At 37.0% G+C, this 26,457-nt stretch overlaps 3 protein-coding genes across 7 annotated transcripts in view; 1 reads left to right on the top strand and 2 right to left on the bottom strand.

Annotated features, from left to right (window-relative positions):
* The window catches only part of LOC128211913 (uncharacterized), a 14,283-nt gene extending 5,873 nt beyond the window's left edge, over positions 1–8,410 (bottom strand). For 2 of the 3 annotated variants that reach the window (XM_052917039.1, XM_052917041.1), the window contains exons 1-3: positions 8,265–8,410; positions 7,259–7,445; positions 1,537–1,598 (exon numbers count right to left, since the gene is read on the bottom strand). In XM_052917039.1, coding sequence (XP_052772999.1) covers positions 1,537–1,587 — 51 coding nt within the window. In that variant the 5' untranslated portion in view covers positions 1,588–1,598; positions 7,259–7,445; positions 8,265–8,410. Of the gene's footprint in view, positions 1–1,536; positions 1,599–7,258; positions 7,456–8,264 lie in introns of those variants that run through there. The other variant, XM_052917040.1, reaches the window with a different exon arrangement.
* Positions 3,432–5,598, bottom strand: LOC128211916 (uncharacterized). The gene is made up of 4 exons (XM_052917046.1): positions 5,492–5,598; positions 5,191–5,360; positions 4,570–4,791; positions 3,432–4,374 (listed from the first exon to the last, which is right to left on the bottom strand). The coding sequence occupies exons 2-4, from the start codon at positions 5,294–5,296 to the stop codon at positions 3,677–3,679; spliced, it is 1,026 nt and encodes a 341-aa protein (XP_052773006.1). The 5' UTR covers positions 5,297–5,360; positions 5,492–5,598; the 3' UTR covers positions 3,432–3,676.
* Positions 7,875–26,457, top strand: LOC128211914 (uncharacterized). 3 transcript variants are annotated; one of them, XM_052917042.1, is made up of 7 exons: positions 8,292–8,314; positions 8,997–9,086; positions 11,566–11,636; positions 11,769–11,919; positions 12,413–12,507; positions 23,052–23,190; positions 24,475–26,457. In XM_052917042.1, exons 2-7 carry the CDS (start codon positions 9,065–9,067, stop codon positions 25,191–25,193), a joined length of 1,197 nt encoding a protein of 398 aa, XP_052773002.1. In that variant the 5' UTR covers positions 8,292–8,314; positions 8,997–9,064; the 3' UTR covers positions 25,194–26,457. The 3 variants fall into 3 exon arrangements, with proteins under 3 accessions (XP_052773003.1, XP_052773002.1, XP_052773004.1); XM_052917043.1 differs by lacking the exons at positions 8,292–8,314; positions 8,997–9,086 and adding an exon at positions 7,875–8,017; XM_052917044.1 differs by lacking the exons at positions 8,292–8,314; positions 8,997–9,086 and adding an exon at positions 9,106–9,219.

The raw sequence follows: 26,457 nt of genomic DNA, 5'->3' as shown, positions 1-26,457 counted from the left end.
ATACGATACTTTAGCCGGATATAATTACACCCCTCCCCCTTACTCAGCAGTAATGTCTGTAAGATATACGATACTTTAGCAGGATATAATAACACCTCCCTCTTACTCAGCAGTAATGCCTTTAAAATATACGATACGTAAGCAGATTGTAAAAACCCTCTTCACCGTCCTTACTCAGCAGTAACGCCTGTATAACAAACGATACGTAAGCAGTGTTTAATAACACAACCCTCCCAACTCAGCTGTCATGCCTGTATAGAAAACGATTCTTTAGCAGGATATAATAAGTTAATAACACATCCCTCATTACTTAGCTGTCATGCCTGTTAAGAAAACGATTCTTTAGCAGGATATTATAACACATCCCTCATTACACAGCTGTCATGCCTGTAAAATAAACAATTCTTTAGCAGGTTATAATAACCCCTCCCCCATTACTCAGCTGTCATGCCTGTAAAGAATACGATTCTTTAGCGGAGTATAATAACACATCCCTCATTACTCAGCTGTCATGCATGTCAAATAAACGATTCTTTAGCGGGGTATAATAACACATCCCTCATTACTCAGCTGTCATGCCTGTAAAATAAACCATTTCTTAGCAGGATATAAGAACACATCCCTCCTTACTCAGCTGTCATGCCTGTCACATATAACATTCTTAAGCAGGTTAATATTACACTCTTAGAGAACAAGTATTTATAGTTTCACTGTGCAGAAATAAAAGTCATAAGTTGACAAGCCTCATTAAGATACGCTTAAAACCACATTGATAAACACAACATAAGTCAAGAGCTTTAACTTAAAAGTTAAATTCACCTTTTAGCTAATCACATTACGTCTGGACGTTTGTAAGAACCAATCGAATGAGCTTACTTTGCCTGTAAATGTTTCATTAGTTCATTCAAAGCGTTATTATGGAATATACAAAGTCACTTCATTTTTGACCCAATTTAAATTGACTTAACTTAAGGCAACTTTAAATGAATTACTACATTTTCATCGCCTACCGCCCCCTCTTTTTGCGCATTCCCTTACATTTTATTGACGCAAATAAAAATGTTGAACTACTTTCTGTATTTGCGAATCTGTCCGTTACTGTCCGGTAACGGCGTTTATTCATACCTGCCGAGTCGATGTATAACAATCAAATGTATATAAGGTGAATTGCTACAATCGTGTTCGTGGTTCGTCTAGAAACACCTGTATATGATCGCTTATAAAATAGAAAGAGCATGGACACATGCTCAAAGGTCAAACAGGTATCTAAGAAAAATTAAAGAATAAAATGTTACCCCAACCTCCCCTTCCCGATATAAAAAGAATGTTGACAATCAAGTAAATAATTTATATTGGCCTAAGAATAGTAAATTCTATCTTCAGAACATATGAATTTCAATGCCGCTCGACTTCACTTTATTGACACTCATTCAGACTGCAAATAACTTTAACTTAATAACAAATATTAAAAAAAAGAATATGTACGGATATTTTCGATATAATATAGTTTATCAAACCATTTTATCTTAAACGTACCAAGTGTTCCAACTGCGACCGAATGACTTCCCTGCGAACAAAGTTCTCCATAGTGAACACTTCTGAAACAATGAAATTTTAACGTGTGAAAGGAGAATTAATTCAATGTTAAGTCGGTGTACATTCCATGACAGTAAGTATTGATATCCCAATCGACCTTTTGTATACTTGTCCATATGTTTATAAAATTATAATAGAAAAGTGTGCTTACATTATGAATTTGGATGTTACTGGTTATCTCCTCCATTGAACTTTCTCCCTAATATAATTGACGTATTACTTTGGTTTCAACACTGTTGTCAAGAAGGTACGTACAGTCACATACTGTTACATGAAGACTTACAAACCAGATTTTCAAAATATCATCATTTTAATCAGAAAGGGTTTACTTTCGGTTTCATCAAAGCAAATTTAGGCCAAGTTAGAATACCAGTCAATGCGAATGTTCGACTTCTGTTTTGGTCGGTCACAATGTCAAGTAAAAAATTACAGTCAGCACCGTTTATTTTTCGGAAAATATACTTTCAGTTTCAATTTGATGGTTTTCAATAAATGTTCAGTATTATTTTTCATGATTATTCAATGTGTTAATCAGTTTATCACTGTTTGGAAACCTTTTTGTACATGTCATTGGTACAAGGGCAGTGCCAGTTATTCATAAATCATGCACACACGCAATCCGGGTGAATTCTCCAAATGCAACATAATACTGTATTAACAGTGTTCATATCAAAATGTAGTAAATATATATTGAATGTCTAAAAGTATAAAATTATATTATAGTTTGTCATGAACATGTTATTTATAACACATTTGGTCAAGCCTATAAATAGCTCCACCAATTTGGTAAGCGTAATTAACAAATAATGGGAACCATGGCCCAGCCTGCATCGCCTGAATTTGGGCCTACGGACGTACATTTGCTTTTATTGTTTTATTGCGTATTTGAATACAGAATGTCATACTGAAACGTTCATAAAGATATCACTCATATTGATCCGTGTTTACAAATAAGACCATGTAATGCGCATTTTGAATATTAAATTTAACGTAACGCACATGACGTCATTACGAAAGAACACTAATGAAATAACGCGGAACTGCATTAACGTAACAATAGTGAAACTAGCTTATAATTGTAGTTCTTTTCCATACAAGGGATCTTTATGGAACATAAATAAAGATAAATTCGATTATTAATTTTGTATTTTTAATCAAATGGACCGTTTTAAACACAGACATGAATGGAGACAAAATAAGTTGGAACGAAATCCGTGGTTGATTTGGAAACATGAGTAAACTAATGGTGAAAAATCGTCGTGAAAGTAATGCGCCAATGACAATCATTTAAAAGAAAAATGTTTGGAAGAAATACAAATACATAGAAGTATTTATTTTGGCATTTTAATGAATGATTATTTCGTTCGTAATAAGTATGCCTAAAGGCCCAACATCGCGCGATACGGCTCATGTTATTTGTATTTGAACAATCACAACTAGGCTTTAGTTGCTCTACAACCTTCAGGGGCGCCCCCCCCCCCTTGAATCCGTTAGTGATCCTTACTGATTTGATTTATTTCCTACATGACTTATATGTCATATATATTATCAATGACAGGCAACGAGAAAAAATATATTTTCACAGGACATTGCGACATATACACACTAAAAGATTACATGCCGCAACAAATTTTAACCTGCCGCAATGTTTTAATTAGAGATTAATATATGGCCGCGCGGGGCCAATGAGTGATAATAGCCCCGGCATATCGATAATGGCCCTCGGGCTAAAGCCCTCGGGCCATTATCAACATGCCGGGGCTATTATCACTCATTGGCCCCGCGCGGCCATATATTGAACTGTTTAATACACATGTTTTGACTCAAGTATTCAGTAGTCTGTCGATATGCCGATACTGGAAAAGCAAATTGAAATAAAATACATGTAGCACACATTTATTTCACAGGAAGTGAAGATAAAAGAACATTTTTCAACCCAAAAACATGTGAAATAAAAACAATATAATAATAACAGTGGATGAATGGAATAAAACATGTATGCAGAATAACTTTGTTCACTCATTCCAGTGCCTACAACTTAAGGAGGCAGTACAAGTTATGCATGCATACTGTATGGTTCCTAATTTCTCAAATTAATGCTGATAGGCCCATTAAAGGTGCAGCCATTAAACAGTGACTGAGGGTCCTTCATAATTTTTTGCAGGGTCAGTGTTCCACCTGGGCTTTGTTTAATGGGAAGGTCTAAAACTTGTTCAGCTTCATCATGTGTTGGTTTTCTTACAGGAATCTCTTCATATGTTTGGATGGAAGATAGCGCTTGCTCAATTTCCTGGGATGCTGCTACAAGTTCCTGATTGTCATCATCATCAAATTCCTCCATGCTAGTAATTGGTTCTGGTTCTGGATTTGTCACTGGTTCTTTTCTCTTACATATGTGAAGAATATTGGACATGTTTTGCTGCTTTTCTATATTGTTTGTATGGTAATGATTTAGAGACATCAGATTTTTGTGACCAGTCAGCTGTGCCACCTCAGTGGGGAAACAACCGGCATCCAGCAAATTTGAAATGCATGTTTTTCTTGCAGAGTGATTAACATGCATAGCCTGAAATCCAGCCTGCTCACTCATGGTTTTGGCCAGTTGTCCCAATTTATTTTTTCCCAGGTTTTGGTTGATGAACCAGAGATCATTTGATTCTGTTCCCTTTCCAAAATTTGGATTCAGGGCTACATAAAACCTTGTTTCTGGGGCGGACATCTGAGGTGGTCTCTTTTCATTGTAAAGCTGATACAACCTTACAGGGCAGTTTGGGTCTCCTGCAAATAATTATAAAACACATTCAGAGTACTCAATCACATATTTATTTCTTTTTTACAAAATCAACATTTGAATTCTTATTTTAAATGGATTTTAGTTTAAAAAGTTTTGCTAATAACTGCAATAAATGAACATCATCTGTTAACAATAGAAAAAATAACCTTTTTGTAACAATGCTATTTTTACTTGGTTACCTGGCTGTTCAAAGAGCTTAGGTACATATTGCCTGTGGTCACCAGCAACACCGTTTCTTGTTTTTGTCGCCCTCTCCGTGAAGGCCAAGTAACACACACCATCGGAGGTCTGGCTTAATTCCAAGTCCCCCCACAACATGGTCAAGTGCTCCTGTCTTCCTCGCAATCCAAGGTGCATGGTGTTGTTAAGCCAAATGGTATTTGTGAGGGAAATTGGAGAGGCTGTAATTAATTCGAAATTTATACTATTTGAAACAATTACATAGTTAAAATGTGCTTGATTATTATGTCGTATAATGTTCTCTACTGTTTAACAATGCACTGCACTGTAAACTCACTCTAAATGCATATAGATTTCTTTTTTCTACCTTAATATAGTAATGAATGTTTATAAAATATATATAAGGTTAAAGAAATATAAAATAACAGACATAAAATCCATGAATTTCGTCATACAATAATAATTACCCATTATTCATTATTACCACGCAATACATATTATAAAGGTAGGCTATTTTGAATACCGGGGACCGGCTTATATCGTTCTCTTTATGCTTTAGTTGTCTCCCTTGTCTTTGTTGCTTAGTGATATGTAAACAATCAATTAACTGCCAAATTTACCGGCTCCATGAAGTTCATTTTCGTAGAGTTGTTGAATCTCTGAGGAAGTGAAGGGATCGGCTCTCTGTTTTTGTTGCCAAGTCCCTTTTCTTTCAAGTCCACGCATTTCGCTTTTAGCGTGTCCCGTGTGAGTTTGAACTCTTTTCCGCCCATGACATTGCCTTCGTACTCTGTTGATTATGATTAAAATAATAAGTCTGTGCATAAAATTATAGGCAACTATAAAATATATAACTATTAAGGTGTTTATATATTAACTTTAGTTGTTTTAGATAATAATAACAGACAGAAATACGCCTACCATTCTCGGACAGGTGTCTCTTTACACTTGACAAGATGCCACGCAGGGTAAATGGCTCGAAGTTGGTTGCAGCGGGGCCATTCGCCTCTGCCGAAAGCTTGTTCTTCTTGACACTGAGCAGGAATCTGGATAGAAGAATATCTAGCTCCTTTTGTGGAATGTCTTTGATCTGGCGGGTCTCGCCGTCATCATTCAGCCAATCGTTCGCCTTTTTCATGTCACTCCTTGTTTTTGTTACCGTAGCCTTGTTTTTCTTTGCTTCAATGAATTGCCGGGCTTGTGCCTCAGTGAAATGTTCATTTTTTTCGATGGCAGAATCCAGTTGAAGTAGCCTGTTGGCTAAATTTTCGAGCGTACGTTCACCCATGTCTACTCCGTCAGCCATCTTCAACAACGTGAAATTGCGTCACGTTGCACGTGCGGACAATCGCAGGGTCATTATCGGTCACGTGACTGATTATAGCCCCGGGGCTATTATCAATTCTGATGATTATGGTCCCGCCGCGCCGATAATGACTATTCTGACAACGTTAAAATGTTACTATATATAGTAACATGTGTATTAAAGCGTATTTAGTAACATCAACCTAAATATTGATATTAAGCCGCTTATTTAAAGAAGTTCCGTTACTGCCCACTATAACATATTAAGAATTTCTTGGTTGAATGTGTCCTACTGTTATGAATTAAATAAAAGGAAGTTAAACATCAAGACAAAAATCAATATTTTGAATATTTTCTTCTTCCTCCGGCCTTCAAGTCGATCAATTTTTCCTCCATTGCCTCCCCAAACACCACATATTATTAGTCCTCCACAAGATCGCCCAACCCTGGAGCAGCTAGATCTAACTCTGTTAATTAATCATGATATAAAAGATAAGGTTATAGAATATTACGTATAGGACTACAAATCTAAATCAAACACAATAGTTATGCAAAAACGAAAGTAAAGTTCTTGTTATTGACAAGGTTAAACAGATCGGAAAGGGTGTCATCGTGGTATTACATCATCATATTAAATTTAATATAATTGCCGGGAACCAACTCGCCGAAAAAATATAAATACGGAATTTTGTTATTTCCGAACATTTCCGTAAAATTCCGTCTATCAATGAGTATGAAGGTACAAGATGAGATCGGTATGTTACGTGTGTTTTCGGCTTTTACGATTTGCAAAACGGGGTTTAAAATAGTGATACACGGATTGACATCAATTTAAATAAACATGAATAGTTAAAAATAACATTGAACATTTATTGAAAACTATCAAATAGAAACTGAAAGTAAATTTTCCGAAAATTAAACGGTGCTGACTGTAATGTTTCACCGGACATTGTAACCGACCAAAGCAGAAGGAAGTAAAGGTTATAGTATTTTAAAATACTGTGACTCTGTGAGTCAGCACATCCCTTTTGAAACTTGTCTGAACTTCTAAACTAATATAACTTGAACTACAGGAATCGGCTATGGTATTGACATAGTTCCTTTAACGCTACTGCCTTTGGTTATAAAACTCATGTACATGCAGTCCAAACTTATCAGCTATGGTCAATAGTCACAGCTAGTTTAAACATGTTTTATAAATATAATATGAGGATGAAATCATGGATAGGAGCTACGTTCGGTTACTAGATAGTAAATTTAGTGTTTCTACTGTGTAAACATGAGTCTACTTTCGCTTTTGTGGTTGATAAACATAAACTCTTGTATGTACAAATTCAATATAAAAATACTTAGTATGTACTTTAAATTCAAAAAGGTGCTTACCTGTAGGTTATTACGATTCTTCCATTCGCTTTGATCAAATGTTTGTAAAGTATCCTTAAAATGTACTATGTAAGTTGGTTTAACTTATCATAAAGCGTCTTGATAACAACTTCTCCACACTTCACTGACCAGCATTCTATCAGTATGACTAATATGCGATTAGGTTATGGAGACCTACTCGTGTACGCTGTACAATATAAGTGGGTTAATCCTTAGGCCATCATTAAAAAAATGTTGGTTTGCGGTGCTCCTACCCACAATTTTTGGGGTGGGTAGGTAGGTAGGGAATTTATTTATTTTTTTATTGATTTCTTTTTACATACGACAAAGGCAAATCTATATGACCCTCAGTCTGATGTAAGGGGCATGCATATTTTAGATAACAGCACTGAGAATTCAACGACAGAACCCTTTTATTATTTTTCAGATACATGGATACACTTTAATTCTTTCTAGGAAGTCTGTTAATAATGGGTCTCCCAGAGTCCTTCAAAATTGGCCCAAAGAAACGAAATGGGAACCAAAAAAAAATAAATAATAATAATAAAAAACAAAAATAAAAAAAATAAAAACGGCAGCGGTAGTGATAAAAAAGATTGGGTCGGGGCTAATTTCGGTGAGTCGGTCGGAGCACCGCAAACCAACATTTTTTTAATGATGGCCTTATTAGCGTATTTATTGTCCCAATGTTGATATTAGTGTACATGCCAGGACAGGAACTATCAACAACATACCTTCGGATTTTATAAAAATCGTACCGTAAGTAATAAACCTTTATTTAATAATTATTATTATACACAAATCGATTCAACATTAGACAGTGTTATTTAGATACTGATATTTGATTTGGACTAGAAGGATGTGAAATTCTTTTTGAAACAATCAAGTATTATTACTAAACACATTGCTTGCTACTAATCGTTTTGATCAACTGGGTTAAATCGACCTGATGGAAATAACTATTATGGATATTCTCTAATCGAAAGTAGCTTTATTTACGCATTACCAATAAGCAAAGAGTTGAAGTTGATAGCCACACGCAGATATTTTATTGACGTACTTTCACGTTATGTACCATTGAAAGATTTATACAAACACTCAAGATATAAACAATGTTAAAAGTTTATCTTAAGTTTACAAGTTCAGAATTTCAAAAAGTATTGTGTATCGTCATGTAAATAAGTATAAGGCGGTGTGACTAAAAACCGAAAAGCACGAAATACAAAGAAAAGCGCGAAAAGTACGGCGTAAAGCACAGAAAACAACGAAAAGCACATTCGGAACTCCTCGGACATTGTCCATCGAAAACAACCTCGGATGTATATGGACGGTTTACAATGGCAGAAATCTTAACATTTAAACTACGCTGCAAGTAGATCGGATAGTAGTTTCAATTGAGCAGTTAAACTTTATGACTTTACGCTTGGGAATTGTAATTATTTATGCAATAAGTCACTTCACTGACAACCGTTTTAAACTTAGGTATACAAAAACACGTTAAATCACTACAATTATTATTTAAAGTTTAACGAACTTCTTCTTTTGCTTTACTGGCATAACTCCGAGGTTGTTTTCGATGGGAAAAAAACCCGAATAGTACCGAATGCGTAAAACATGGGAAAAAGCACGAAAAGTAGGGAAAGAACCAAACAGCAAACAGAATTAGTGCCTTTTACTTTGCTTTTCGGTGTTTTCTGTCGGATTTCGTTCATTTGTATCATTGCATTTTGGTGTTTAGTCATACCCGTAATAACACAACAAATAATTCGGAACACCTCGGCCATTTTCAGTCGAAAACAAGCTCGGATGTATATGGACGGTTTACAATGTAAGAACTATTTACATTAAACTACGCTGCATGTAGATCGCGTAGTAATTTAAACTCAGCAGTTAAAGTTGAGCGTAAAATATTTACTGATTCTGTTTCTATGGTCTTCGTGGTGGTTTGCAGGTTTACAAAGGTAAACACAAGCTATTTACCTGTGCATATAAAAGGTGAAATGAAGCAGAGATTTTTGAGACACATTTCATAACATTTGTCAAGAACACAATATATGTTACCTGTTTTGACATGCCATAATTACTATTTCTAATGAAGGTAAATAGCGTATCAACTTGTATCTCTCAAAAATTACATTTCAGAAAAGGAATTTAATTAAAATGTACAAAATGACAGTTGTATAAGTATTCTTTTATAAACGTGTTTATCCTTCCATGAAATAAACCTGAATACGCAATATAATTAACACAGATGTATCGACTATGGATTCTAAAACGGTTTCTCAGATTATCTGTTTAAAAACACTCTGTAGGAAAGTCATCATCTATCTTTTAAAGCTTTTTAACAATTCAGATCTGATGAGACACTTGTTTCCAATATAAATAAATGAGTTGAATCACTTTAAATATTTTACAGGATTGAATTATTCCGATTCGGATAATCCACTTTTCTTTAATATTCACAAGAAGTGGTTCCATAACGCCCATTTTACTGAAGTCTCAATTAAGAATGAGTGGGGCTAGCTTATAACAGGCTCTTTACCGATTGGGCGCTTGAAGATTTGAACTGCAGGTTCAGACTTCTTTTCTGTTCCGAAGTGGACAAATATATGAAATATAAATGCTTCCGGCTTGTCATTGTAAGAGGCTGTTTTGTTAAACAGTCATGTTCATTTACAATTAAAATGAAATCATTTCAGACAAATACATACAGATTAAGTTTACGCTGTGTACAAGTATATGTTATTTAGATTTTAGTATATTTGAGTTATTTTCGCTCTTCCATTATAATCAAACTTGACTTAAAATTTAATATAGCCAGACTAGCAGCTGTTCGTATACGGGACGAAGAGTCCGAGTTCATGAAAATGCCCTGTTTATGTTCTAACATTAAGGGTATTCTTGCATACCGGACGTGTGTTTCCGGTCATGTGGCCAGTGCTGAAAAAACATGTCTTACACACCTCATGGGTAGATGAGTCACGCGCAACAACGTGCCACTTCTTATTTCTGTTATTGTATGGTTTATGAAAAGTATATTATGCCATTTCAATAAAGCGCAATAAAATATATAAGTATGCAAGACTTAAAATTAAAAATAAATAATCGTAAAAACGAGAATTTTAGAGGTACTATTACGTTAAATTACTGCGTTTTATGACGTCAGTAAACCACGTCGCACGTGCTTTTTTGGTGAACTGTACAATAGTGCGTTTTCTACGTCAATATTGCCACAAATTCATAATTTAAGATTTGCAAGAAAAAATATTAATCATGTGTTTCAGGTCTCGATCGAAAAATCCGACCATCGGTCACGCTGAGTGGCCGGTAACTCCGCAAGCCTCCTAACCGGCTTACGCGCGTGCTCTCCGGTCGGATTTTTTTTTTCCGTATCAGAATCACATGATAAATACTCACTATCTTATCAACATGCGGACAAAAAATAGTATAAGAGCCTTCCATGACCGTTCGTTTAAGACAGGTTCATCTCAGCGAGAGCGTAGGTTTTTTGCCGAAACGAGGTTTACAGAATTTCCGCTAAACACCCCGCGCGAGGTTTGGGATGAACCTATCTTACACGAGCGGCTATGGTGGATGTTTTTCCTCCCACCTCAATTAAACAAAATATAGTAAACATGTATTTTTGGCAGGAACTCTATATTGCTTAATGAAGAAAAAAATAGGTTTTACTTTATGCGAGTATTTTTTTTATTTTTTGCCCGTGGGTAAGATAAGGATTTTCAGCCTGGTCAACTATTTTGATCTACTTATCTGGGTTGGGAGAAAATCAGTTCAGCTTAATTTTATGACAGCGTTACAAACAAGATTTACATTTTTGCTTGTGAAATGAAATAAAATATGTTTGAAGTGAGAAATACAATTTTAACCTTTAGAACGGATAGTCATTTTTCATAGAGATATCATTCGAAAACACGATCGTACGGTAAGATCGCTGGTAAGATGACCCTGTGATGTACTGAAAATTAGGCACGCCCGAAATTCTCGCATGTATTTTTTTTTATTTAAAATCAGTTGTCATATAGGACATTTCAAACCAAGTTTGATATATAAGTGCAACCCGGCGTACAGTTTAAACTGGTTATTTAAAAAAACTACTCGAACTGGCCCAAATTCCGGCGTACCAAAGTATGTGTGTGTGGGTGGGGGGAACGGAAATCTGCATATGTTACAATCAAAAATTGTCTATGAAAACAGGCTGTATGTATCTGTATGTTCTTTGCAATAATTGACTCTATGACTGTATGTTATAGCTGTTTCGTTATAAGTTTGATATTGTGTATTTACAGACAAAACAAACATGGGCGATGAGCTGGCTCTTGAGAGGCGAGTTGTTATTAGATCAGAGTTGAATGATTTGGTCAGTATAATTCACGTTATAGTATTTTGTTTTCTAATCATATTTTTGGATATGTGTTTATCAATGTAGATTCTAACCTGTGAATAATATTTGTTTTAACGTTTCTATAAGAATGGTGTATTTTATTTACAGTCAACTTTGTTGAGCAAAGCTGGGGATGAGTGTTTTATAGTTACTGCCTGTGTTACTGACGAAACACCGCATCTGCTCGGCTCCATCAAGGGAACTGACTTTGTAGAGAGCAAATCCCTTATTGTCAAAACGGAATTTCTGCAATACTTAAGTACGTATAAAAACAGTGGTCTATTTTTACATTGTCGAAAGTTCCATGTTTTTGGTTATGCAGAGCAATCTGCATGCTTAAGACCTTTGATCTTATTAATCTATATCAACAGTTATAATTGGATACAATTGGAAGGTCTCATGGTATAGGAAGAGGGGACCCGACTCCTATCCCGGAGGTCGTTGGTTCGAATGCCGGCGACAAAACTTAATACGACTTCCACAATCCATACAGTAGCTGCGGTTGCTACTGTTTAGAACCCCGCTGGCAACTATCGAGCATGTTTAATCTAATGTTGGCAAACCAGCTTCACTGTATATGTTCAATAAATATGTATGCATCAAGTGTAGTGAAAATAGTATCGATGGATGACAAGTATATTGAATTGTACATCACATGACCTGAATGAGTTTTACCAAGCTGTTCATTCCATAATTGTAGATTTTATCTGCTTTGTTTTACATCATTTCATGTTTGCGTTAATATGTTTCAGAAAACCAGGTGTCATCAGAAGTCGTCAGAGGGCCAGACGTTATTGACGATCCATGCAGTGAGAGAAAAGTGGTCAGGTCTCTTATGATACATTTGGTGAGTAAAGATGCACCCTGTTAAAGAAAGAAGACATAAACCAATACCGAGTATGATTAACACACTCAACCAACACTGGATATAATTAACACACTCAACCAACACCGGACATGATTAAAACACTCAATCAACACTGGATATGATTAACACACTCAACCAGCACTGGATATGATTAACACACTCAACCAGCACTGGATATGATTAACACACTCAACCAGCACTGGATATGACTAACACACTCAACCAACACTGGATATGACTAACACACTCAACCAACACTGGATATGATTAACACACTCAATCAACACTGGATATGATTAACACACTCAACCAACACTGGATATGATTAACACACTCAACCAACACTGGGTATGATTAACACACTCAACCAACACTGGGTATGACTAACACTCTCAACCAACACTGGATATGATTAACACACTCAACCAACACTGGATATGATTAACACACTCAACCAACACTGGATATGATTAACACACTCAACCAACACTGGATATGACTAACACACTCAACCAACACTGGATATGACTAACACACTCAACCAACACTGGATATGATTAACACACTCAAACAACACTGGATATGATTAACACACTCAACCAACACTGGATATGATTAACACACTCAACCAACACTGGATATGATTAACACACTCAACCAACACTGGATATGATTAACACACTCAACCAACACTGGATATGATTAACACACTCAACCAACACTGGATATGATTAACACACTCAACCAACACTGGATATGATTAACACACTCAACCAACAGAAGAGATTATTAAAACACTCAATCAACACTGGATATGTTTAACATACTCAACCAACACTGGATATGATTAACACACTCAACCAACACTTGATATGATTAACACACTCAACCAACAGAAGAGATTATTAAAACACTCAACCAACACTGGATATGTTTAACATACTCAACCAACACTGGATATGATTAACACACTCAACCAACACTTGATATGATTAACACACTCAACCAACACTGGATATGATTAACACACTCAATCAACACTGGGTATGATTAACACACTCAACCAACACAGGATATGATTAACACACTCAACCAACACTGGATATGATTAACACACTCAATCAACACTGGATATGATTAACACACTCAACCAACAGAAGAGATTATTAAAACACTCAACCAACACTGGATATGTTTAACACACTCAACCAACACTGGATATGATTAACACACTCAACCAACACTGGATATGATTAACACACTCAATCAACACTGGATATGATTAACACACTCAACCAACAGAAGAGATTATTAAAACACTCAACCAACACTGGATATGTTTAACACACTCAACCAACACTGGATATGATTAACACACTCAACCAACACTGGATATGATTAACACACTCAACCAACACTGGGTATGATTAACACACTCAACCAACAGAAGAGATTATTAAAACACTCAACCAACACTGGATATGATTAACACACTCAACCAACACTGGATATGATTAACACACTCAACCAACACTGGATATGATTAACACACTCAACCAACACTGGATATGATTAACACACTCAACCAACACTGGATATGATTAACACACTCAACCAACACTGGATATGATTAACACACTCAACCAACAGAAGAGATTATTAAAACACTCAACCAACACTGGATATGTTTAACATACTCAACCAACACTGGATATGATTAACACACTCAACCAACAACGGATATGATTAACACACTCAACCAACACTGGATATGATTAACACACTCAACCAACAGAAGAGATTATTAAAACACTCAACCAACACTGGATATGTTTAACATACTCAACCAACACTGGATATGATTAACACACTCAATCAACACTGGATATGATTAACACACTCAACCAACACTGGGTATGATTAACACACTCAACCAACAGAAGAGATTATTAAAACACTCAACCAACACTGGATATGTTTAACTCACTCAACCAACACTGGATATGATTAACACACTCAACCAACAGAAGAGATTATTAAAACACTCAACCAACACTGGATATGTTTAACATACTCAACCAACACTGGATATGATTAACACACTCAACCAACAACGGATATGATTAACACACTCAACCAACACTGGATATGATTAACACACTCAACCAACACTGGATATGATTAACACACTCAACCAACACCGGATATGATTAACACACTCGACCAACACTGGATATGACTAACACACTCAACCAACACAGGATATGATTAACACACTCAACCAGCACCGGATATGATTAACACACTCAACCAACACTAGAAATGATTAACACACTCAACCAACACAGGATATGATTAACACACTCAACCAGCACCGGATATGATTAACACACTCAACCAACACTAGAAATGATTAACACACTCAACCAACACATGATATGATTAACACACTCAACCAGCACCGGATATGATTAACACACTCAACCAACACTGGATATGATTAACACACTCAACCAACACCGGATATGACTAACACACTCAAACAACACTGGATATGATTAACACACTCAACTAACACTGGATATGACTAACACACTCAATCAACACTGGATATGATTAACACACTCCACCAACACTGGATATGATTTACACACTCAACCAACGCTGGATATGATTTACCCACTCAATCAACACTGGATATGACTTACACACTCAACCAACACTGGATATGATTAACACACTCAACCAACACTGGATATGATTTACACACTCAACCAACACTGGATATGACTTACACACTCAACCAACACTGGATATGACTTACACACTCAACCAACACTGGATATGACTAACACACTCAACCAACACTGGATATGACTTACACACTCAACCAGCACTGGATATGACTAACATGCTCAATCAACACTGGATATGACTTACACACTCAACCAACACTGGATATGACTTACACACTCAACCAACACTGGATATGACTAACACACTCAACCAACACTGGATATGACCAACATGCTCAATCAACACTGGATATGACTTACACACTCAACCAACACTGGATATGACTTACACACTCAATCAAAACTGGATGTAATTAACACATTTTCGATATTGGATACCCTACGTCTAAAATCCTTTAGTGGTCGACGATCATAAATCACGAGTATCCGCTTTGAGTTAGTTGTTATGCCTCATAAGTGTTGCACATAGTTTTCATACTGCCTGTCTGTCTGTCCGTCCGTGTGCTCGTCCGTTACATTATTGACACAGCAATAGCTTTATTTAATATCCACAGAATTGTAGAGCAGTATGAAAAAAAAACATTCGTGCTGTTAACTCACACGTCAAGGTCAAATTTAGATATAGAGGTCAGTGTTATGCAATATGGACATCACAGCAATTGCTCTTGTCTCATCTATTACTTTACAATCATTGAGAACCATTTCATCAAACATAAGACATTTGTATTGCGCAAGTGTGTCGAGTAAAACATTCATTACTATTCTCAAAGCTCAAGGTCACACGTGGCGGTCAACGTTATACGGTCTGAAGTGGCGGTTAATGTTATACGGTCATACGTGGTGGTCAATGTTATACGGTCACACGTTGCGGTCAATGTTATAAACTCACAAGTAGCGGTCAACGTTATATGGTCGCTCGTGGTGGTCAATGTTATACGGTCACTCGTGGCGGTCAATGTTATACCGTCAGTCGTGGTGGTCAAGATTATACGGTCACACGTGGCGGTCAATGTTATACACTCACAAGAAGCGGTCAACGTTATACGGTCACTCGTGGTGGTCAATGTTATAAACTCACAAGAAGCGGTCAATGTTATACGGTCACTCGTGGCGGTCAATGTTATACGGTCACACGTGGCGGTCAATGTTATACGGTCACACGTGGCGGTCAATGTTATACACTCACAAGAAGCGGTCAACGTTATACGGTCACTCGTGGTGGTCAATGTTATAAACTCACAAGAAGCGGTCAATGTTATACGGCCACTCGTGGTGGTCAATGTTATACGGTCAAACGTGACGGTCAATGTTATAAACTCACAAGTAGCGGTCAACGTTATACGGTCACACGTGGCGGTCAATGTTATACGGTCACAAGTACAGGTAAACGTTATACGGTCACACGTGGCGTTCAATGTTATAAACTCACAAGAAGCGGTCAACGTTATACGGTCACTCGTGGTGGTCAGTGTTATAAACTCACAAGAAGCGGTCAACGTTATACGGTCACACGTGGCGGTCAATGTTATACGGTCACTCGTGGCGGTCAATGTTATTCTGTCAGTCGTGGTGGTCGACGTTATACGGTCACTCGTGGCGGTCAATGTTATACGGTCACACGTGGCGGTCAATGTTATACGGTCACACGTGGCGTTCAATGTTAAACACTCACAAGAAGCGGTCAACGTTATACGGTCACTCGTGGTGGTCAGTGTTATAAACTCACAAGAAGCGGTCAACGTTATACGGTCACACGTGGCGGTCAATGTTATACGGTCACTCGTGGCGGTCAATGTTATTCTGTCAGTCGTGGTGGTCGACGTTATACGGTCACTCGTGGCGGTCAATGTTATACGGTCACACGTGGCGGTCAATGTTATACGGTCACACGTGGCGGTCAATGTTAAACACTCACAAGAAGCGGTCAACGTTATACGGTCACTCGTGGTGGTCAATGTTATAAACTCACAAGAAGCGGTCAATGTTATACGGCCACTCGTGGTGGTCAATGTTATACGGTCAAACGTGACGGTCAATGTTATAAACTCACAAGAAGCGGTCAACGTTATACGGTCACTCGTGGTGGTCAGTGTTATAAACTCACAAGAAGCGGTCAACGTTATACGGTCACACGTGGCGGTCAATGTTATACGGTCACTCGTGGCGGTCAATGTTATACTGTCAGTCGTGGTGGTCGACGTTATACGGTCACACGTGGCGGTCAATGTTATACGGTCACACGTGGCGGTCAATGTTATAAACTCACAAGTAGCGATCAACGTTATACGGTCACTCGTGGTGGTCAGTGTTATACGGTCACACGTGGCGGTCAATGTTATAAACTCACAAGTGGCGGCCAACGTTATACGGTCACTCGTGGTGGTCAATGTTATACGGTTGCACGTGGCGGTCAATGTTATAAACTCACAAGTAGCGATCAACGTTATATGGTCACTCGTGGTGGTCAATGTTTTACGGTCACAAGTTGCGGTAAATGTTATACGGTTTCCGGTTTATATTTGGTGTTGTTCTATAAAATGTTTGGTGATGCACTGTTTGGTATTGTACTTCAAGATGATGGTTGCTGTACTGTACGATGTTTTGTTGTACTATAAGATGTTTTGTGTTGTACTGTAAGATGTTGGGTGTTTCTGTATTACATGATTTGTGTTGTTCTACAAGATAATAGGTTTTGTTCTATTAAATGTTTGGTGCTGTACTATAATATGTTGTGTGTTGTTCTATAAGATGTTTCGTGTTGTACTATAAGATGGTTGGTGTTTTACTATATGGTGTTGATTGTTGTGCTATAAGATGCTTGGGGTTGTTCTAAAGATGTTAGGTATTGTTCTAAAAAATCTTGGGTTTTGTACTAAAAGATGTTGGATGTTATTCTAAAAGATGTAGGGTGTTGCACTATAAGACTTCGGGTGTTGTTCTGTATGGTGTTTTGTATTTTACTATAAGATGTTGGGTTTTGTACTATACGATGTTTGGTGTCGTACTATACGATGTTGGGTGTTGTACTATACGATGTTTGGTGTTGTACTATAAGATGTTGGGTGTTGTACTATAAGATGTTGGGAGTTGTACTATACGATGTTGGGAGTTGTACTATAAGATGTTGGGTGTTGTACTATAAGATGTTGGGTGTTGTACTATAAGATGTTTGGTGTTGTACTATAAGATGTTGGGAGTTGTACTATAAGATGTTTGGAGTTGTACTATAAGATGTTGGGTGTTGTACTATAATATGTTGGGAGTTGTACTATACGATGTTTGGTGTTGTACTATAAGATGTTGGGTGTTGTACTATAAGATGTTGGGAGTTGTACTATACGATGTTTGGTGTTGTACTATAAGATGTTGGGTGTTGTACTATACGATGTTTGGTGTTGTACTATAAGATGTTGGGAGTTGTACTATACGATGTTGGGAGTTGTACTATAAGATGTTGGGAGTTGTACTTTACGATGTTTGGTGTTGTACTATAAGATGTTTGGTGTTGTACTATAAGATGTTGGGTGTTGTACTATAAGATGTTGGGTGTTGTACTATAAGATGTTGGGTGTTGTACTATAAGATGTTGGGTGTTGTACTATAAGATGTTGGGTGTTGTACTATAAGATGTTGGGAGTTGTACTATAAGATGTTGGGTGTTATACTATAAGATGTTTGGTGTTGTACTATAAGATGTTTGGTGTTGTACTATAAGATGTTGGGAGTTGTACTATACGATGTTGGGAGTTGTACTATAAGATGTTGGGTGTTGTACTATAAGATGTTGGGTGTTGTACTATAAGATGTTTGGTGTTGTACTATAAGATGTTGGGAGTTGTACTATAAGATGTTTGGAGTTGTACTATAAGATGTTGGGTGTTGTACTATAAGATGTTGGGAGTTGTACTATACGATGTTTGGTGTTGTACTATAAGATGTTGGGTGTTGTACTATACGATGTTAGGAGTTGTACTTTACGATGTTGGGAGTTGTACTATAAGATGTTGGGTGTTGTACTATAAGATGTTGGGTGTTGTACTATAAGATGTTTGGAGTTGTACTATACGATGTTGGGTGTTGTACTATCAGATGTTGGGCGCTGTACTATAAGATGTTGGGTGTTGTGCTATAAGATGTTGGGTGTTGTACTATACGATGTTTGGTGTTGTACTATACGATGTTGGGTGTTGTACTGTAAGATGTTGGGCGCTGTACTATAAGATGTTGGGCGCTGTGCTATAAGATGTTTGGAGTTGAACTATACGATGTTAAGAGTTGAACTATACGATGTTTGGAGTTGAACTATACGATGTTTGGTGTTGTACTATACGATGTTGGGTGTTGTACTGTAAGATGTTGGGCGCTGTACTATAAGATGTTGGGCGCTGTGCTATAAGATGTTTGGTGATGTACTATACGATGTTGAGTGTTGTACTGTAATATGTTGGGCGCTGTACTATACGATGTTGGGTGTTGTACTATAAGATGTTTGGTGTTGTACTATAAGATGTTTGGAGTTGTACTTTAAGATGTTGGGCGCTGTACTATACGATGTTTGGTGTTGTACTATAAGATGTTGAGTGTTGTACTGTAATATGTTGGGCGCTGTACTATACGATGTTGGGTGTTGTACTATAAGATGTTGGGCGCTGTGCTATAAGATGTTGGGTTTTGTACTATACGATGTTGGGTGTTGTACTATACGATGTTGGGTCTTGTACTGTACGATGTTTGGTGTTTTACCATACGATGTTTGGTGTTGTACTATACGATGTTTGGTGTTGTACTATAAGATGTTTGGTGTTGTACTATAAGATTTTGGGTGTTGTACTATACGATGTTGGGTGTTGTACTATACGATGTTTGGTGTTGTACTATACGATGTTTGGTGTTGTACTATAAGATGTTGGGCGCTGTGCTATAAGATGTTGGGAGTTGTACTATACGATGTTGGGCGCTGTACTATACGATGTTTGGAGTTGTACTATAAGATGTTGGGCGCTGTGCTATAAGATGTTTGGTGTTGTACTATAAGATGTTGGGCGCTGTGCTATAAGATGTTTGGAGTTGTACTATAAGATGTTGGGCGCTGTACTATACGATGTTTGGTGTTGTACTATATGATGTTGGGCGCTGTACTATACGATGTTTGGTGTTGTACTATAAGATGTTGGGCGCTGTACTATACGATGTTTGGTGTTGTACTATAAGATGTTGGGCGCTGTACTATACGATGTTTGGTGTTGTACTATAAGATGTTTGGTGTTGTACTATAAGATGTTGGGCGCTGTACTATACGATGTTTGGTGTTGTACTATAAGATGTTGGGCGCTGTACTATACGATGTTTGGTGTTGTACTATAAGATGTTGGGCGCTGTACTATACGATGTTTGGTGTTGTACTGTAATATTTTGGGCGCTGTACTATACGATGTTTGGTGTTGTACTATAAGATGTTGGGCGCTGTACTATACGATGTTTGGTGTTGTACTATAAGATGTTGGGCGTTGTACTATACGATGTTTGGTGTTGTACTATAAGATGTTGGGCGCTGTACTATACGATGTTTGGTGTTGTACTGTAATATGTTGGGCGCTGTACTATACGATGTTTGGTGTTGTACTATAAGATGTTGGGCGCTGTGCTATAAGATGTTTGGTGTTGTACTATACGATTTTTGGTGTTGTACTATACGATGTTTGGTGTTGTACTGTAAGATGTTGGGCGCTGTACTATAAGATGTTGGGTGTTGTACTGTAAGATGTTGGGTGTTGTACTATAAGATGTTGGGTATTGTATTATTAGATATGGGTGCTGTACTTTACGATGATTGGTGCTGTCCTAGTGTGTTGGGTCTTGTACTATAAGATGGTTGTTGTTGTACTATAAGATGGTTGGTGTTGTACTATAAGATGGTTGTTGTTGTACTATAAGATGGTTGGTGTTGTACTATAAGATGGTTGTTGTTGTACTATAAGATTTTGGGTGTTTATCTGTATGGTGTTGGGTATTGTACTATAAGATGGTTGTTGTTGTACTATAAGATTTTGGGTGTTTATCTGTATGGTGTTGGGTATTGTACTATAAGATGGTTGTTGTTGTACTATAAGATTTTGGGTGTTTATCTGTATGATGTTGGGTATTGTACTATAAGATGGTTGGTGTTGTACTATAAGATTGTGGGTGTTTATCTGTATGGTGTTGTGTGTTGTACTATATTATGATTGGTGCTGTCCTAATGTGTTGGGTCTTGTAGTATAAGATGTTTGGTGTTGTACTATTAGATGATTGGTGTTGTACTAAAAGATGATTGGTGCTGAACTATAAGGTGTTGTGAGTTGGGCTATAAGATGTTTGTGCTGTACCAGAAGATAGTTGGTGTTGTTATATTAGATGTTTAGTGTTGTTCTATAAGATGTAGGGTGTTGTATCATTAGATGATTGGTGCTGTCCTAATGTGTTTGGTCTTGTACTATACTTTGGGTGTTGTACTACAATGCGTTTTTGTATTTCAATGTGATTGGTGCTCTACTAGATTTTGGGTATTATTTTACAAGATGTTTGGTGTTGTATTTTAAGATGTTTGATGTTGTACTATACGATGTTTGGTGCTGTACTATACGATATTTGGTAATTGATACATTCGAATATATCTGAATCACAGTGATTTGGCCTATACTTTAAATGAGACTTGTATTTGAGTCCATTGTTCTCACTTCAGTGTATTTTTTATGGCAGTGTTTTTATGCTTTTGCTTAAATACTCAAAATAATGGGTTGTGTCGTTCCTGTTGCCGCTCTTGTTGCCGAACGATTTTAGCGGGGAGATGACAAAGAGGACGGACGTCGGTTTGTTATAGGCTGTTAAAGCGTTGACATAACAATATGTGTTGTGTTACTATCTTGATAAAAATGGTTAAGGATGTCGAAGTCAAATTGAGCGATGTTCCTAAGACAACCTTTAGCTAGAATTGTATTCGCCACATAAACCCACGACTCCGCAAAAAGAACTTACGATGGTGGAACATTCGTGGGAAATTCGTGGGGTTAACGTAGGACAATCTCAGGGCTATTATCAGGACATATCTAAGATTTCGAGAGCCTCAAAAGACCGAACAATCATATGAGGTTGATTTTTAGCTTTCTAGGCCAAATTTTAGAAGTGTTTATGCGATGGTGCGCTGTCCGTGCCTCTGAAAACAATTGCTTGTGGACATGAGAAAATCGATACTACATGATACAGTAGTTGTTATCCATGTGAGCTCAGTTACTTTCGAAAACCAGCCAGATCCGCCTATGTATGACTGGAAATGCAAAGGAATTTTCTTAAGGAACTAACTTTGTACAAAGCTTTTTGTGTTATTTTAGTGTTGTCTCCTTTTGAAACATGGTTTACTGATTGCTTCCCTTCGAATGTGGGTTCTTTTTGCCTATTACTATAGTATGACAAATTATTAATAGAGCCTGTTTAATTAGGTTTGAAACTCTACAATATTTCCATCGCAAAACACATGAGTTTCCTTGACACTATTGTCTTTCCTACGAATGTCTCCAATGTTTTGTCGTTGGCCTATTAAACGACGTATTCTACGGGTTCTTGCGGAAGATCGTTTGTTCGAACCAGGTGTCCACCCGTACCAGAAATTATGACGGCTTATGACAATTTTCCACTTTAAGAGATGAAAATGTCTTGTGTGATAATTACAAGCGGTTAACTTAAATCGCACAACTACCTTAAGAAATGATTTTGTTAACATTATATTTACAGGCAGGTCGATTACACGCCGACGGAGAGGAGTGTTTCATTGTGTCTGCAAACAACCCAAACGTTCTGGGCTCCGACAAGGGGAAAGCTTACTTCTGCGAGAATTTCAAGTTTTGTCAGAAAGCATTCTCTCGCCACATTGGTATTTTTTGTGTTTTTTTTTGAAGAGTTTTTTAACGTAAGACATTTAATTCCACTTTAGAGACTTAGATGTAATATTCTAAAGTTAAAGATGAAGTTTCAATCGTCTGAATTAAAGTTCAACTATATGTTTACATTAAATTTCACGCATGGTTAGGATTTTTATAAACAAAACGATATAATGCAGGTTGAAGTTATCATTGGATTTAGGCTGAAAGATTTATCCAGTATGATTATGAATAATTGCGTATAACCACTTAATGCATTTTTACTGAGCGTTTTCATTCGACGGCCGTCAAAACTCGGGCATGTGGTCGAACTCTAAATACTGAAGGTGATTGAATTCTGAAACATCGTGTACAAATGTGAATATCTGACATCCAGATTGCTATGTCACAAAACTGTATCAAATTGAGCCTATAAATGTATCACTACATTATTTAAATTCTACTGAAGCTATTTATGACTAGTTATTATTGGTTTAACGTCACATACTTAAGAAACTGAATATAGGTTTCAAAGAAAGACAAAGACAAAACACACCTCCACCTATATATACGGTTAATGACCATTTATGAATACGGCCCCACATTGATGGCCCTGCTAAAAAGAGTTTGTTTCCGACACCACGGTACAGTCCTTGTTGTATTTGGTCAAACTAATCTAAGGATCGGTGCTAAAATATAGGGTAGATTTAGACATTTGAATTGAACAATTATTTATATTTAGGCCTCATTAGAATCGTCGCTGGTTCTCTGACTGTATCTAGCGTTTACACATTCGGAACTCCTCGGCCATTTTCTATCGAAAACTCGGATGTATACCTGTACATCAGCAGAAGTAGTTCGTAAATTTTGAGTTATATTATTAATTAAATGTAGCGTTTTAACGTGTATTTGAATATCTAAGTTTAAATTGATTGCCAGTGAAGTGTATTATTGCAAGCATAATTAAGAATCCCAAGAGTTAAGTCATTGATTTTTACTGCTAGATTGAAACTACTAAGCGATCTACTTGCAGCGTAGTTAATGTGTACAGATTTCGGACATTGTAAACCGTCCATATACATCCGAGGTTGTTTTCGATAAAAAATGGCCGAGGAGTTCCGATTTGCGTTAACACTTTTGAAAAGGAGTTTATTTTTCAATGATTAGAAGCCCCTTTGTGTGAATTGTCTTCATTGGCCATAAATCAATATGGAAGAAAAGTAAAACGACATGTTTGCATTTGCCGGTATATTATGAGTTATGAAATATGTTTTGACAATTATATGTTCTGTTTACAGATGAAAGCAACCTTTATGCCAGTACAGTCGGGAAAAAACACGTCGAAATGAGCAGACCAAACGTCTCGTTTGCTCAATATTCTAGACCTACTGGCGGAAACAGATCAAGTCAATCCGTAGTACTAGTGAAAGATTACCAAATTAAGGAATCGCCTTCGCTCCTTCTTGGAAAACCTGTACCAAATGAGTTCACTCCAGTGAAGGCAAATGTTGATCAGCCTGTAACACCCGTCTCTAATGACGATGATTATTACCATTATTGTTCGAATTCAGATGACGAGTTGATGACAGATGATGAGCTGTGGGCACCAGACATAAAGAAACACAATGAAAATCACGGAATACGGTCAGATGTTAGCGCCGGAGAAAACAAGAGGGCGACGAACACAAATGGTTTTGAAGGAACATCTGATGAGTGTAAACAGGGAACTAATTCATACACATTAGAAATCAAATCATTTACATGCGTTGTTAAAGGGTGTTTGAGAGAATTTATCGCCCGATGGCCGTTATTGAAACATTATCAAAGTCATACCGAGACGAAACTAATCACATGCAGAGAGTGCGATGAACAATTTAAAAGCAGCACCACCGCAATCAAGCATTGTAGAACAGCCCACCCTTACAATGAGAAACTGCAACCGCAATATCCGAGCCGACAACAGCTTGAAGATCTCGAAAGGCAGCTAATTGCTGATAACACTGATGGCCGCGTCTAGTGATATACTGAACCGAGAAATATAAACACATATCCAAAAATACATGTATACTGCACTATAAAACTATGTATGTTCAGTTAAAGCCACAAAACGACGTCTACACGTGTGTGGAACTGAGGATTTGTAAAACTATATATGTTCAATCACAGCCAACGAATCACGTCTTTACATGTATTGAACTGAGGATCTGTAAAAATTATAGAAAGAGAAAAATGCCAATTTTTCCATATAAGTCCTAATAGCGATGATTGGTTTACGTTCCATGTGTATTTGCCATCACGGTAACTTAATTTTGCATCATGAAGCAATCCTGGCTTTAAAATTAAACACTGATTTTTTTATTATTTTTTTAAGTTAATCTTCAGTATATTACCACAAGTTTAAGGTTAGCCCTGTGCGAGACATTGGACCGATTGTTCGGAACTGTGTTTAAGTGAACAACGTTGTTTACCGCATCCTTGTTAACTTTAATTTTAAATGAGAAATATTTGATAATGTGCTTATGCATATAAATAAGGCAAATACAGAAAACACTGCTGTGTCAGATCTTGTTAGAAGTACAGCAGCTCACAAAACTTTCCAACAAATTTCAGGGCAGTAAATATTTGAAAGTAAACACCGATGACGTTAATAACATTGTTCACTCTAACAAAAGTCTGAAAAATCGGCCAAGTAACTTTTAGGTACAGTGTTATCCGCTGTGATAATAAATATACAGTACTAGGAGTATATTATTGGATAAAAATGATGATATATTTACTGTTTTGATGGTGTTATTTTCATTTTAAATTATAAGATATTTTGTTTTTTAAAAAGTAGTTTGCACCTGCCTCACTTGTCGGTTATCCAGGAACACATGCTTAACACAATGGAGATTACTAGTCATTTTGTCATGTTCTTGGAGTAAAACGATTTGTTAGAATTGCACCAACATCGTCTCACACGTGCACCAACGGTAGAAAAAACACACAGTAGTTTGGACCTTTTTGACAGAAACCATAACAGGTTTACGTCGATTGGAATCAAAGACGGGTCCCGTTCAAAAGGGGGAACACTATGATCAATAATGGTTGCTTCTTTTAGAGATGAAATACCTGATAACGGGTTTGTTTTCTGCCTTGCTAACATCGTTGTCTGGAATTCACCAGCTACCTCTTGTAGCGAACATGACCGAATTAAATCCGTAAAGAAAGGAAAACATTGCATGAAGTTTTGTTTGCTCCAAATTCAAATTTTACTATGTACCCTTATGTGATTTGGCTAA

The sequence above is a fragment of the Mya arenaria genome, chromosome 12 (genome assembly GCF_026914265.1).
Source record: "Mya arenaria isolate MELC-2E11 chromosome 12, ASM2691426v1".
NCBI classification, from domain to species: Eukaryota; Metazoa; Mollusca; class Bivalvia; order Myida; family Myidae; genus Mya; species Mya arenaria.
The sequence above is the reverse complement of the archived record's forward strand: the minus strand, read 5'-3'. Positions and strand labels throughout refer to the sequence as shown.